General features: G+C 32.9%; 1 protein-coding gene across 1 annotated transcript; it reads right to left on the bottom strand.

Annotated features, from left to right (window-relative positions):
- Window positions 1-8,812: 8,812 nt before the first annotated feature.
- LOC124374175 (epithelial discoidin domain-containing receptor 1-like) lies at window positions 8,813-15,911 on the bottom strand (the record flags this gene model as incomplete). The annotated part of the gene is given in 10 exon segments (XM_046832436.1): window positions 8,813-10,904; window positions 11,784-11,799; window positions 12,586-12,710; window positions 13,529-13,621; window positions 13,739-13,927; window positions 14,546-14,634; window positions 14,636-14,656; window positions 14,837-14,989; window positions 15,681-15,839; window positions 15,841-15,911. Coding segments are annotated over 10 exon segments (1,220 nt in total), but the record flags the coding sequence as incomplete, so codon positions are not given.
- Window positions 15,912-16,951: the final 1,040 nt, after the last annotated feature.

The following is a 16,951-nucleotide window of genomic DNA, read 5'->3' as shown; positions in this document are numbered from 1 at the left end:
TTTGCATAAATGGTAGAAAAGGGTCTCAATCTCAAGCTGAGGAGATGACAACATACCTGAACCTAACCTAGAATACGAGGTTGAGGTTAGTAGCTTGGGTGTCAGGACTACAGTTAACGGCCTGGACACAATGAAGGATCAGCTCAACACAATTAAAATCTCGATAAAATTCTTTGCTAAATGGTACGAAAAACTAGTGGAAGCAATGATCTAACTCAGAACTGAAAGAAGAGTATGAGGTCAGAACTTCATCATTTCAGGAAACTACGAAAAAGTTTACTATTGATGTTGCTGAAATGGATCAGCACGGTAGAAGGAAGTCCATCGGAAGAAAGGATGCCACATGTGCTGGAGAGACTAGCTAAAGCATTGGTATTGATTTTTTACCCTGAAGATATTCACCGTCTTCAAGCCAAGAGGGATGGAAAACAAAGACAATTATAGTCTAGTTCTTCTAGAAGACTTCGAGGGACCTGTGGCTCAACAGCAGAAGGAAGGCTAAGTAATATTCATTTTTACGAATTCCTAATTTCTCGCAATAGATTATTACTTAAGAAAGCCATATTTAGGGCCAAAACTTTCATTATAAATATGTCTGGTTTAGGGGCCGACATGTGCTGGAGAGGAGGGGAGAGAATGAAAACATAAATGATCATAAAATTTCTAGATAATCTGAAGGTAATTTAGTAAGCCTATATTTCTAACATGATTTGATTTAGTTTACGAAACACAGTTGCAAATTTTTAAATTTCTTACCTCCTGGTTGATACAGGTGGGTTGGATCATATTCTTAAGTTGCATCATAGGTTTTTATACTTGAATCAACCTATAAATATTTCAGTTCTATAAAACTACTATACTTGGGGTTGACTTTTTTCTTAATGTTTCTGATAACTTTCTGTTATACAGCTTGTTACGTTTGTATCAGAATCTTTTTTTTGTTTATTTATACTGTTAAGTTTTGTAATAATAGTATACTGTTGTTTATACTAAATATTTATATTAATTTAATATGGATTAAAATTTTTACTAATAGTAGGTTGTATTTTAACAGTTAAAGTAAAGTAGAGAACTGGAGCTGTACTATAAATTTAGATGCTCAAAATATTCAAATCCTCTATTTAAATATTAGATCTATAGGAAAACACTGAGATACTTTTAAATTTCATTTACTATCCATCAATTCTATTTTTGATTTAATAATTGTAGCTGAAGTCTCAAGCAAATAAAATAATATTGCAGGTTTTTATCTTATACATTATGATACGATACTTAGACTTAAGGAGGCTATGAAAGGAGAACAAATCACTTTTAGTTTCAAACATATAAAATTCGACCACACAACCTGATGAAATAGGCCCGACAGGATCGAGAAAGCCTTTTAGGTTTTTAACATATGCCGTATATAGGCTCCTCCCCTCAGTTATTATAAGTTAGTTATACATTTACTTTCTATGATGTGTGATATACATTTTCTTGATCAGGAAACAAGGAAAAATGAAGTATGGAACAAAATATACTAAACAAAGTAAATTAGAATGGCCATAATAAACACTCTGTTACCTGTTTCGTTGATCGCGGCAACAAGGCAAACTCAACATTGGCGTCAGAAATATAATTCACTGGAACCAGCAGTGGTCATTCACGTGCAACGCCTACTGTATTGCGTACAAAGCAGCAGCAGCGGGTAGATAACTGCTAGCGGTGCAGATATAAAACACAGTAGTGTAGCATAACTTTCACTTTACATTTGAAGACTGTTATGAAACCTAAATTATTTTATTTTGACAAAAGTAGGCTCCCCAAAGCTGTGTATGTATATACATTTTCTTGATCAGGAAAAAGGTAAAATCAGCTATGGAACAAAAATACTAAGATCAGAGGAAATTACAATGACCGGAAGTAGACACTTTTTAACGTGTTTTTTTTTTTTTTGATCGTATGAAGATGGCAAACTCAATATTGCACCAGCTAGCAGACTAAACTAACTATCCTCTGGTCTCTGAGGAGAAGGACAGCATCATAGAGAAACACGTTCTATCACGAAACGATGGGTTAGTACGTTTGCAGTATAAAGGTGGGACAAACAATATATTTTACAGTTAGTTTCTAATAGCTTAGTTTGGCCTATTTAAGTGAAACGCTGTAACCCTAATGTAATTTAAGTTTTTATATATTTGTCAAACAGACCATTTCAACGATAATTGAATTTAAATCATAAATATAAACGTTAGCAAAATTAGCCTACCAATGTTTGAAACGGGTTTGTTTAAATAATTATTGAAAGCAAACACACGAAATGGTTTTCAATATTAAAGGATTTATGAGAGTATGAGGACGTCCCCACGTTGGGTCGGTCATGCCGATATAAATGATAGGTCATATATCAACTGTATGCTGACCGGAAATCCACAGGGGCTGGCTTCCTGCCACATCTATTTGGGCTGAGGATCAGCTCGTCCGTGTTCGTGTGCATTTTCTTTTTAATTTACTTTAAAATGTTGAACACTTGAACACTATGTTTAAGATTTTCTTGCAGATATTTGGACTACAATTTTACGGTATTAAATATTTATTATTGCCCGTAAGTAATGGCGAAAATGTACATAACTTTTCTTCAGCTATTTATATCCTTATTATATTATATTATATTTCCTTAAACTGATATATACATTTTCATCGATACTGAAACTTAACTCGACCTTTTTACCTAAGAGAACAAAAAAAGGGAACTCAAAATAGAATTTTTTAAATAAAATACTTAGTATTAGTGTAAAAAACATATAACAAGAAACTGAGTTTTTAACACAAAAATAAAGTAAACTTTAAAGTATAACGCCGCTCCAAGCAGACTACTCTATTCTCTTAACTCCCCAGGACCCAGCTAGAGTTTATAAATGTATAATTATTTTTCATTTATAGAGCTTTTCTCTAGGATTTTATCTGCGAAGTTACACTATGGACTGTGTATTATTTAGTTAAGATTATATGAAAATTATAATTATATAACTCAAATATTATTTCTGTTCCCTAGCTAAATATGCGCATTTCATTGATTTACTATTTTGTTGTGCAAACTTTAAAAATTTGTATATACAGTACGCCTTCAATTAAGATATGTCTATCGCAAAATAAATAGGAAGCTGATTCCAACTGGCTGAGCGTTATTAACGTCTGCTGTTCATGAATTCGTCAAGAGGTTGAGCATCTGTTATCTTTATGTCTGACTGCTGATTACTTGAAAACACGGGTTGGTATACTGTATACAGTATTATCCACGAATACCCACTCATGGGTGGATTTATCATTGATTAATTTTCAGTAGTTTCAAACGGTATCACAGCATACAAGAAACTAGAATTCAACTGTATTTTATGCCAAATTTTCAACTAGCACTTATCCATTGCTTTATTTAAAAATCATGTACAATAGTACATATTATTTTTAAATGGTATTACAAATAATCCTGAGATAAGTGACGGTCACTGAGAAACATTTCAATCTCTAGATCCATTTTAGATGTTTAGAGATTTAAGTTTGAACATGGATCTCTGAAGTGGGAGAGTGAAACTTTTAAGTATCTTTTGAAATGTCTTGAAGTTTTCTCCAGCATTTCATGATATGTTGTTAAATTCTCCAACGATTTCTCTAACAATTGAATATATTTAATAAAGTTGTGGTATTACTCAACCATTACTCAACCAACATACATGCGGTTTTTAATGTTCTGTAAGTTAACTTAAAATAACTCGTTTTATTGTCCCACGCAAACTATCCATGATATACTAGTGGGCTTTAAACCAATATATTGATGAAGCTTTATTTGCTATATTTCAAAGAGTATATTTAAGTTACGATTAAATGTTTAAAATATTTGTAACTGTATGTTTTGCCATTTTGTGTATAAATTTAATATATTAATATCTATATTTAATCAAGTGAACAATCTTTTATGTTTATAATGTTTTGTATATGCCAAATGTTTAACAATATTTTACAAATTTACGTTTTATATTTTAAGAAACAGTTTTTACGTTATCAATAAGGTAAAAAAAATGTTATTTTTTTTAGTATATTAAATTTGTTTCTTAAAATTGGTACCATCTATCATAATGCAGTACATCTTCAAAAAAATATTTATAATTAAACAATAAAGCGGTAGTTTTGAACACTTTTCATCATTATTGTCCTTTTTACTAAAATTGGATATTAAAACAAGTATGATTGATAACATAATATAGTGGGATCGTTTCCCCTACAATTATATGTTTAAAATTTATATAATCAATATTCCATTAATGGTTGGATTCATTTGTATAATTTATTATGGTACAGTATTATAAGATTCATTAATTTGTCCCTTAGTTGTATTCTTTATAATGAAAATCGTACTGTGTATAGTAGCATTATAAAATATTCATTAAAATTGTGTTGGATGCAAAAACACAAGATACTTTATAATCGTACAGTATGATATAATTCATTATTTTATACTTTTTATTGTTGTATTATATATATTGCAAATCTTACAGTGTATAATAATATTCATTAAAATTATGTTGGATTAAAAAAAACGTTTAATTAATTAAATATTCCTTATACCAAACGTAATGAAGTTAAAGCTAGCGGTACCCACTGTTTTTGTGTGCCTATTTCACACATTAATGTCAAACAAACGCTTAAAAAAAGCTAAACAAACCTAAACAAACGCTAAACATACGATTCGACTAGTTTTGTCGTATTTTCGTTAGTTTTGTTTTTGTTTTTTGCATTATTCACGCATTAATGTCAAAAAACGCTGAAAATAGCTAAAAAATCACTAAACAAACGATTCCACTAGTTTTTTTCTTATTTTCGTTAATGGGTGCCGCCGTCTTCTCATAGCTACCTGACCTTACTCCGATTACGTACTGGATTACACCACTGCTCCGCCTACATTGTGCCATATACAACATCCACGAGTGGATAGTATCTACGTACAATTTCCAGGCGCTTTAAAATATCTTTGGAAAGCACTTTAATGATAATGCAATTCATTTTTTTGAGCAATATTTATTTTAATACATAATAATTGACCCTGCATTTATTGTTATCACAAAAATAAATAATACTAACATAATGTCGCTCGTATTAGAAGATGCAAAAAAAATAAAGGTCTACTTTATTGTACGATCATAATAAATTTAGAAAAAACTATGCGTAGAAAAGTGGTGAAATTATATGGCGATATCTGGGAAGAAGTTGCAAAGCAATAGTAAGGACAGATGCCTCCAGAACTGCAGTTATCTTTTCTAACGGCAGTGACAAGCACTCCAACCCTCACCCAGTCACCATGCGATCCTTGATGTCTCCTGGCAGTGGTACTTCATCTGGCACTGTCCCTCTTCGCCCTCGCCTTCTGCCGCTTCGCCCGCGTCCGCCGCCGTCTTGCCCTCGCCCGCGCCTGCCGCTCTTCCTACATCACTTGAATTTTTTTTACTCGATTTGCTCTCTCTTCAACTTATGTTTCTGCCTGCCAGACCACTCTTGCAGCAAGTACGTCAAGTTCCTCACAAAAGAGAGGTTTCAAAACCAGTGGGGCGTAGCCTACATGGATTCTTGAAGGAGGAATAAGTTTATATGTTAACCAGGGACCCTAAAAATGGCCTAGTAAAATTTTAATACAATCGGTCCTTTAGTTTCTATGTGATTGAGCAAAGCAAATACTCACACACGTACACACCACAAGGTTCTATTTAATAGTATAGAATTTTGTCTGTACAAGAGAAAAATGGAATTAGGCACGATGTAGAACTAGGAGATAAAACTATCCATTATTTTAATTTCATTGTAGAATTTTGTTTTATATTTTTTTCTTAATAAAGAATTGTGTTTAACCATTGTATATTACCTAATTTTCTACCTCATTTAAAAGTGTTTGAAGTACAGTCCATAAAAAGATAAAGAGTGGTAAGTTCAGAGTTTTACCTGCCCGGTTTACCTAAACTTTTACTGGCCTTCAATAACTTCCTCCAAAATCGACCTACAACCTCACAATCAAGTCGTGATCACCACGTAAATGGATTTTTATTCAAAACTGTATTATTTCATAAAATAAATTTAACTGTACTATCCCCTCACATCGCTTTTAGTTTACTCGATTTTTTACTTTGTCACTTACAGAAATGGTCCCAATCATTCCAGCAAATGGTGTATAATGGATTATTTACTAAAGGCAAACTATTAATGGATTATTGGAGTCGACAGTAATATTGAATTTGTATATGTTTTCACTTTAAAAAATGTTTATTTAAACCGATTCTTTTTCATTATAGAAAATTAATTTTCAATATTATATTTTTTTTAATTTTTTAAAAACTAACCTAACGTAATTTAATTCGTAATCTGATAGATGATACATGAAATGACGAAAATTCATTAGGTAAAAACCTATAATGATTTTTAAAATTTAAATTATAAGTATAATACGCCGTCATTAACGTGTAAATATTAATAAATTTGTCTCCCGTATCCAATCATCTGAAAATCGAAATTGATTTAAAGGAATAAAGAATTATGAAATTAAAATTTAGTGGGGAAAAAGTTATAGCATGAATTCTTAGTTAAGGCCCTTTTAGCAATTGGATTATTTTGAAATTAGCAGTTATTAATACTATACTTTTCCAATATTGTTTATTTATGGAGTCGTCTCCAATGAAACCTTTGGTTTCGAAGGGCCTCGTCCAAAAAAAGTAATGTTGAAAAATTAATGTTTTAGTAACTTCTAGTTTTATCGATTTTTCATTTGAACTTGAACCCGTGCTTCACTTAGATCGGTGTTGTTGAGTATTTCCCCTATCTGGAGGATAAGCAAAGGAAAAACATACGTATGAGAAGTGATCAAAAGAAACATTTATTTCATTATCTAAAAAAAGAATACAACATAATAAATTTCGAACAATCATTATTACAAATCCACTGTAAGACATAATAATAAAGTCACATAATGGGGGAGCGTAGTAATGTATCCCATTTGGACAGTGAAGTATCTGACTGACATATAACTAAGAGGGCCACAGAACTACTTAAGAAACAGAATCACATTGCAACTAAGATACTTCGTCTGTACATGTTATGGAATATTGACTACAGCAACTAAGACAGAACACCCCTGCCGCCATGGCCGAGCCTACCACTCGATTCTCTCCACCTCCTGGACCTAGGAATCAAGTATTTTTTACTAAGAGACATTTCTATTTAAGATTAAATTCGAGGTTTTCTGCATTTCATAACAAACTTAAAGGGAAATTTGGAAGTTGTTCACTGGTTTTCAAGGATAATAATTCTCACTGTGGTAAAACACGTGAAAATGAATCGGTTTAAAACACACAGAGTCGAGTATTCAAGACACATAATGATAAAAAGTAAGATATTATTCATAAATATTTCGAATTCATTGGTATTTCACCTGTTTCGGATTAAATTGAAAACTAATTATGCATAATTACCTCCGACAAATCCAAATGCATAAGTGATATGTTGTTATAAGTTAGGCCCTACATGTTTCGAAGAAAGAAACCACTTCGTCATTAGACTAGAACGTATAAATGAGTCCATCCAAGAGCTTCGTTCTTGTAGTTAAATCATACCACACACAAGACTTCTGGATATTGACGAAGATAAGGATACGTAATAGTCAATAGTTTAATGATACTCCCATCATTATAGTAAAAAGGTGAGGGTTTGCACAAAATTTTAATCATTCTCCTGATTCTGCATGTAAGTAGGTTTTGACATATTATTTGCAATGATTACTGCAATGAAGTAACTTTTAAGATAGTTTCTTTAGCTTTAGAGAAGTATAATGTGTGTATTATAGCATAGATTTAGAGGGGTGATATCCAGAAGGCAGTGAGGCAGGCTGGCCGATGGCGCTCTGATTGTCAACTGGCAATGGAGAAACTCGATCAGCTTAACTCCGCTCTATCTTAACCTAATTAAGGAGACTTAGCTAATATTTAACAACAAATACAATGGATTCCAAAACTCGGACCCTCAGCCAGAATATTGCTACTGTTAAACCTATTCCTTGGAATGTTTCCATACTTAAACTGACAGAAAATGTTTGTTGCGTAAAAAAAAATATTTCTTAATGTGGAAACTTTACCAGGATGCTTGGAAGGACCTTGGAAAAAACAAAATTGCTTTTGAGTGATTACCATTAAATTCATAAAAACGTAGAACTACTACTAAGTTTAGTGCAAGAAATAAGGAAAGACAAGTAAGGTAACATTCTAGCTGAGGGTTGACAGCTTTGATCTGCAAAGAAGAGTGCACTTATGTACTAGAGAGGAGTTTGGGCGTGTCCACAGAGGTGCGTCCTAGCTTCGGTATAACTAGAACATTTGACTGTGACAGGTATGCTGCGTTCTACTGGTTTCTCACCGTCATTTTTACCAATCAGTAATTCAATTCAATTTTATCGTGTTATACTGTACATGCAGTATTTTTTGTAATAGTAAACTGTGAGCACATTCTTGCTTACGTGGAATCTCACACTTGTGTTGAAGTTGTTTGTTATTTTTAAACTGCAAAATTGCTTCAAAAAACTTCAGGTTTACAATCAAATTACAATAAACACATTCCTTAACCAATACTACGTAAATTTTAAAAATAATATTGATTTAAAGCATGGTCATACTTGTTGTATAAAACAATTACCCTAATTTTAAAAAACACCCTTGCACTTAAAAAAAATATTTCAAGAAATAACACAAATTAGGTTTTTACAAAATCAAAGTAGTAGAATGTATCCAAATAGTGATATGTTTACGGTACGACTTTCGTGTAACTTTCTTAACAGGTTAGAAAATCTAATAACCTTGTACTCTTAATGCTATTCAAATTTACGTTCAAAACTAAATTTTTTATTATGACACGAAAAATAAATTGCGTGTTGAAGAAACAATACAAATAACGTAATAACTATATTATATCATTATAAATTATATAATAAATATATTTATTTTACATGATATGCAGATTAATCTTTACAACTATGTCACTGAAACAACACAATATTTCTGTCATAATCGATTTAAATTTACAAGGCGTTATGGAATAGCTATGCTTTTAATGTTGGTCTAATACTGAAGGCAAGCATACATGATCACTATCACCAGCATGGCTGTTTTCTAGTTATCCTAAACTTATTAGAATAAACTTCAAAACTAGATTAGAATACGTAAACGAATAGGTAAATGGAGAGATCCGCACTTGATTATTTAAAAGATATAAGGTATAGATAACAATTTTCAGTATATACAAGGGATTGGTCACTGGAAGAATTTCTATCTCTTCTTTCCACGGGCGTAACGATTTAGAATAATATTAGTCCTTAAAATATTACAACACTTAAATGAAACATGACTAATGAAATGTACGGCGAAACCAGCCAGTATAATAAAACACTAAACAGGTTCGTTGAGTCAAATATCACCAGAGAACCAAACTACAGTAACTATACTATTATATACATACGGTACCGTACTACATGCAAACAAACACAAGGATATGTGGGCTAATACTAAACTGTATATACATGTAACAGTGATAACAAGATCTGGCAATCCGCTCCAATCATTGGTCTATGTATCTTTGAAAAACGTGTAAAAAAGAAGGATATAAAAGCAAAAAGTACACGTACAAGCCTGATCTCGACCTTTCTAAACATTTAACATTTCTAATTTATGATAACAAACATAGGAAACTAGAATCACTTATGTTAGAAGCTAGGTGTAGGCTGCGCGTCGTGACGCTCTGGTCACAGAGCGCCGGGACTCCCTATCCTTAGAGATTGCTATTCTGTGTCTTATTGTACAGCTTATAACTAGACAGGAAGAGCAGGATTGTGTGATTCCACGAAAATAGAAAATATTCAACTAATTAAGTACACCATTCGAAGTTAAAAAAATAACTCGTAATCACATATATAGATACAGTGTGCGACAGAGAGAGGCGCTCAGTAGAAACATATACAGTATATACACTCCGTAATACATACAATGGAACACTGAACAAATTGAGTTGAGCATGACACAGTCCTCACTTCAGCTGTGAGCCCGAACCGGTGGATCTTCAGTCTTCACAGTCGGTCTTCAGTCTCGCACGACCAGACAAAAATATCCACTGTCATCATTATTTATATAATCTACTGTAAAAAGAGTTGCGGCGACCGACACGGAAATGCCGCTCGCCGAAATACACGATTTTATTTGATTTTCAATTTTTTTTTACAAAATACTTATTCGACCAGGTGAATCAATTTCAACGTGTAACAGTTTGATAGTAAAAGTGCTTATATACAAATGTACGTGCACGAATACCGAGAGTTAAACGCCAAATAAATTTGTATGTCTCGCTAAAAAAAACATTCATTCCTAACAGCCTCGTTACAAAACTGGTTATCATTCATTCTTTCCGACATCACATATCACCTCAAGAAAGACACGGAGTGAGTAAGTCTTCAAATAGTAGATAGGCCTCCTACTTATTTCTCGGAATAGAAAGGAAAATTAAACAAACCAATTTGTACGTGGTTGTATGATTGACAGTGGTATTATTATCCTATGGCGGGGACGAAGCCGAGGTTCTTGCGTTGAAGGAAGAGGTGTATCTCGGTGAAGCGAGGACGATCACCCTCCTGCCGCTTCCAGCACTCGCCCATGAGGTCGTAGATCTCCCTGGGACACGCCGCCGGCCTGGGCACCACCCTCTGCTGTCCGTCCCCCTGGTACCAGTGACTACAGTTCTCCACCACCTGCTCGTTCGTCAGTTCGGCGAACGGTCTCTGAGCACACAACATCAGTATCTCCCACAGGGTCACTGCGAAGGACCAAACATCGCTCTTCGGCGTGTTGTTTCCCCTGTGGACAGAACAGACACACTCATACTCACACAGAGTTTTAGGCAGTATAACACGACAGGGTGATATCAGTCCTAAAACTATAACATACATTTAAAGATATAAACGTAACTTATACGTATGGCACACTTTAACAGCCAATTCTCATTGTGACATTTACTCATTGGGACTGATAGGTTTGTGATTCTTAGAAACCACAAATCTAGGGAACCACAGCAGTTCCCCGTGTATCAGTTTATGGAAATCAACCTTTTAACGGAATTTCCAAAAAATATCTTTTGAATTTTCGATCATAGCTACAAGAAATCAAGACTACAAAAATCCAAAAATATATATTATTCCGTCCAGTATTGAAGCCAATTTCAACCAACAACAAATTTTACGATGCGGCCCTACGATTTTTTCAAAATGTAAATGTTAACAATTTCCCAACGAAAAACAAAATACGCACGTCATACAAATACTATAATAATACGAAATCCACAATCTTGCACATGTTTGTGCCTTTTTCAGTAGCAGTACGGCGCCACGGCCGATCATAGTTGTAAAGATAAAGGGTTATGTGTTTTTTAAAACTCTAAGGTAATAACAAAGTTTTAATTTGTAAGATATTTTTTGCTTGGTTTTTAAGATATGAATAATAATCCAGTTTTTCGTTGTAGCCTAGTGCCACTGCTTAGCATTTTTCCCTACAACCCTTCTATTTTCTTAAATATGGTAAAAAGACAATTTTTTTCCATAACTGTGGATTAATGAGCCTAGGATGAACAAAGAGAGCTTTACAGTATTGTCTACCACTCCTTCCGATCAAATCAAAATAGTAATATATTATTTATAAATTGTAGATAAAATACTTGTACTAGAACTAACCACGTGATACAGTAGAAGAGAGAGCCTCCGAAAATTTTCCCATTGGAAACGAACGAGGTGAGTTGGCATAATAACATTTAACACCACGCGAGTACTTTACATTTAATTTTACATCTTAATATTCAAAACTGAAATCAGACTGAAACATGACATTGATGAGATACTTTTATGAGGATTTATGAATGTTTTGAGAACATTAATTTATTTTCGTAGCTTTTCAAGTTTAATTATGTTTTAAATGATCACTTCTTCGATTTGTTTTTATAGATAAATGGTCTGAATTATAAAAGTGTCATATACTTGTATGCTACTTAAATATTAATTTACATGCATAGAAACATACAACATAGATCACTATGTAGAATCAGATCAGTTATTAATTATTTTATATATTTGATGTATCATAAATACATAATACAAAAATGATGATAATGAGATATAACTTTAAATATGTGGAGTTTAATACTTTAAATTAAAAAGATATTTTACCCTAAACATTTTAAGATTGTACAAGACGTTTATTTTAAAGAAAAAACTTAAAGCTCATTTACATATCTTTGAGGTTTTTAAATCACAATGAAACCTACTGTGCCATTATAACCTTATATTCTTGTTTCACCTTAAAAGCTTTATTTGTGAGGTACTATTAGCATGACATAAATACGACTTAAATAATTTAACAAACTCTAATTGAAACTTTCGTAACATTTGACGATAGCAAATACCACGATTATAGTTACAGTTACATATAGTTATAGTTACAGTAAAAGAACAGAAATGAAGAGATTACTGACCAGTAGTAAACTCTCCCAAAGCCATCCATCTGATGGGCAGCTTGGCCTTGGTGTCACTGAGGTAGTAGTCTGCTTCATATTGGCTGCAGAACATCGCATGATCTGACACCTTCAGCTGGTAGTTCTTCCCGACCATGCAGTTCCTGCGTCATAAATACAATGGTAGTAATAAAATGTGAGAGCTTAAAAACCAGGCCTACTTGTTTTCCAATACATTGGATGAATCAGTGGTTGGTCTGAACATTCATTGCAATTCCAAACACATAAGGCAAGTTCAGTAGTTTTAATGGCTCAAGGGACTTTAATTGTACTAAATACCTTAATGACCTTTACAAACTTTTTGTATGTAGTTATGTCTTTACGTCCATACAGTAAAATGTTTTTCATGTCCACAGAACATAAATGTTGCAAGCCCCCTGATAAAAATCATCAATCAATTCCTTATGTTTTATTCCAGAGAAAAACAATGTTACATACTGCTCTGTCATGTATAGTGTAGGGTTCACTACTATCATTTAACTTGATATTGCCTGTGATATTTTCAATTTGTTCCCAAAAATATCCTCATGATTTATCTTACGCTCGGGTTATGGAGGCGCCATGGGTGAACATGTACCGTAGTCGAATGATATGTAAATATAATAATTTATAATGTCTGTATCATACAATAAGTATGGATAACTAGACTTCCATTACACTCAGACAATCTCATGGAGGAATATACAATCATTCAACTCGATATTGCCTGTATGCAAAATAAGCTTCAAGCACAATTTGAAAATCTTTAAAATTTAAATCGTTTCTGGACAAACACGCGTACAGACAGTTAGAAGAGAACTTTTACCAGCCCTCTGAGTTATGTGCTGAGCGTCACCGAAATGATGTCAGGATATAAGTTATTATGTAAGTTAATTTGAAGTACAACATATTTTAGATTATTTATTATATATTTTGCCTTTACCTTGCAGCCAGATCTCTGTGGACTATCTCTAAAGCTTCTAGGTACTTCATACCAGAAGCGACCTGAGTAGCTAGGTAGATCAGACAGCCATAAACTGAAACAAACCAATATGACGATACAATTTTATTACTTTTATAACGTAATTAATTGTGTTAAAATGTTAAAAAATGAACAAAAGTACGTTTCACACTAGTACGCAGAGTAACTAACCTAATCGCAGGATTGTCGTCTTGAGCACCAGCACCAGCTTGCAGCTGCAGGAACGTCGGGAGGTCGCCAAACTCACAATGTTCCTGCAGGACACAGAGAGGCTCTTCTTGACTACACAGGCCTACCACTCGCACCAGGTTAGGGTCGCGCAGGCTGGCCAACCAACTGGTCTCACGTAAAAACTCCTTCCTGAAAGTTCAAAATGTCTTCTTAAGGTAATGTTCCACATATAAAAAAATTTCCCAAGGGCTATTGAAATACACTTTGCATTTATCCAGCTAAATGTTTCTTGGAATATATAGTAAAAATACGAGGACAAATTACATTAATATAGGCTAATTTTAGGCTTCATTAACTCGACTTTGATAGGTAAAAATGCAATGATTACAATAAATGTATTGTGTTGAAATATACTTGGCATATTTTATATAACTAAACCGTTTTTAGAAATATTGTAAAAAGTACGAGAGCTAATATCATTAATATAAGTTGGTTATAGACTTTATTTACTCTTGTTTGGTAGACAAAAAGGCTATAATTATAAAAAATTATTTTCCAATCAAGCGCTGTATCAAAATTCAACTCGGGTTTGAATTAAAAGTTTATTACGATTCACTATACAGCGGCGTTCCATAATTGTTTATAATTTTAAAAAAACCCGTATTTTGATGATCATTATAACTGTTAAATATAATACAATTTTCACAATTTGTGCTAAACATAAATTATTATAATTGGTCGTCAGAGGCAATAATGAATGTGTTTGTTTTAAACATTATGTTGACGGGAAGGATTTAGAAAACTTACTTTGTTAACTCGCTACATCCTCGCCACAGAGACTTTACCAGGATCTGCTTCTTGTGGTACGAAGACACGCCATTATATTCAGGTACCCCAATCAGTCTCACATAGGTGGATCTGGAAATTGTAATGATAGTAGTCGTAACGATATAACGAGTAATAATTATTTTATATAACAACATTTACAATGTAGAGAAAGCAATGTTTTTTCACAGTTTTCTCTAAATTGCAAGGTTCCACGTATATTTATAAATTTGGAATATTTTTTTATGACTTTAAAGTGTTTGTTTCTTTCACTTACCATTCCAAAAAAGCCCCTCCCCCCAACTTCTCGATGACGCGCAGACGATGTCTGGACATATCTCCAGGATGTTGCTTACTCTCTTCCGGGGTTCCCTCTGGCAGCTTAAGAGGAGTGAACTTGCCTGGAGTGAGATGTTGTTCTCTTCTCTCAAGTCTAAAAATAGAAAACGGTCGTATAAAGATACGCAATAACGTTAAAAGTAATTATTCACATGAATATATATTTAGAAAAGTTTACAGTGTGAAATGATTAATTAGCGATAATTTTAAGTCGACTTGGTTTGATAATAGTATTAATGCGAGACTATGGAAGAAGTATATTAAAGAAGCAGTCAAATTAAGAAGCACACTTATTTACAGGGTCCAAAACGTAAAAATCGTATTAAACTCTGAATCCAGTGATTATTTAAGTGAAAACTACTACAGATGATTTCAAATACGTATCTTAAAACAGGAATATATTACCAAAAACAACGATAAGGCAAGACATAACGTAGGATAAAACAGGAAAAACAGTATTAAATCTCTTTAAAAAAAATACTCAACGTGACTATTAAAATTGCTTTTTAGTTTACATTACAAGCTACATGGCCTACAATGGGCAAAATCATAAAAAAATTTAGCACACATTAATAACACTTTTTCTGAGCTTACCCCTCAAATATTTCATATGCATCTTAAAAAGTTGTGCCCTATTTCAATGACAACTACTAACAAAATCCATTATAAAATGAATTGCAACAAACTTGTGTAACTCGGTGAATATGAACTTTAATGTAACTTTACCGTGGGAAGTAAAAAAGATAAAAAAGGAAAGTCCTAGAACGAAAAAGGTCACCTTGATGATGTCTGTGGCAGCGTAGTAGTTCTCCAGTGGCTGCTGTTGAGCATTATTGAGAGACAGAGACTTGGAGAGAGTTGCTGTGTTGAAGTTGGTGGTCATCTCGTAGGGCGGGGGCCGTGAGGAGGGCGGCGGGGGCGGCGTCAGGTTGTACAAAGGACGGCGAGGAGAACTTTACTTCGTCTTGAAAACTGTTGACGCTGGTGAAGTCTAGCGAACGACAAAGACCTGTCCATAGTTTTAGTATCTTATGTGGCGACATTATTAACCATCTAACTCGCACTAGCTAAGCAACATTATTTTATCCTTTTACTTTGCATATTTCATTGTACACTATTGAATTTTTTACCGACTAAATTGGAATTACTTGGAAATGGAATTAAAAATTAAAATTTGTTACTTTTGAAATTGAAACTGGTTCATACTTAAAAGTAAAAAACCTGTATTGGTTATTTTTATTCTTTTATAAAGCGGTTGTTTAGTACTAAACAATACACCGGTTTACCTAACAATGTTTTTTACACTATCTATGGTAATTTGAAAGAAGCTATAAATGTATCTCAGAGAAAAGCTAGTTTATTTTTAATTACAAAGAATATTTAAGTAATTTAAAAAAAAATCTTAATGATAAATATAATTTGCAGTTTATGGCTAGATTAAATTTTGAAATGCATGAATAAAATATATACTTTACAACCATTTCAAATACAAAGCTATAATTGACAGTAATCCCATATTTGTGAATACGGTGTGCTAGTTATTTTATTTAGGTTTACATATAACATATACTCGTATGTCTAATTTATCACTTTAAAAAATGATTGAATTTTTACAGTTACAGTATCTGGCGTTGGTAAATTAAAAGGCGCAAAATTACGATTATGTTTTAACAATATTAATACTTCGGAAAAGCAAAATGAAATAAAAAAAATTGATATAAAACAGCTCTACTTAAATTATATTCTTTTTAATTATGAAAAATAATGTTTAATTGGCGCAACTTTCGTGTCAGTTAGATATTTCAAGATTGTTTCCATGTCTTTGTACTGTGCCCAATCCATAGTATTGTTGGTAGAATAATAGCTATGACATTCCCAAACGTTATCAGATAGTAACCTTAAATGCAATAATTTGCACTCTAGTGGATGCTGCGACACGATAATAGTTCGAAATGGAAATGTCACAATACTATAATAAAATGTGAACATTCCTTAAAATATTAGTTTTTCAATTCCACTAGGCAACAGTAAATTAAAAATATTTAAAAA

The sequence above is a fragment of the Homalodisca vitripennis genome, unplaced genomic scaffold, assembly GCF_021130785.1.
Source record: "Homalodisca vitripennis isolate AUS2020 unplaced genomic scaffold, UT_GWSS_2.1 ScUCBcl_7424;HRSCAF=15113, whole genome shotgun sequence".
NCBI classification, from domain to species: Eukaryota; Metazoa; Arthropoda; class Insecta; order Hemiptera; family Cicadellidae; genus Homalodisca; species Homalodisca vitripennis.
The sequence above is the reverse complement of the archived record's forward strand: the minus strand, read 5'-3'. Positions and strand labels throughout refer to the sequence as shown.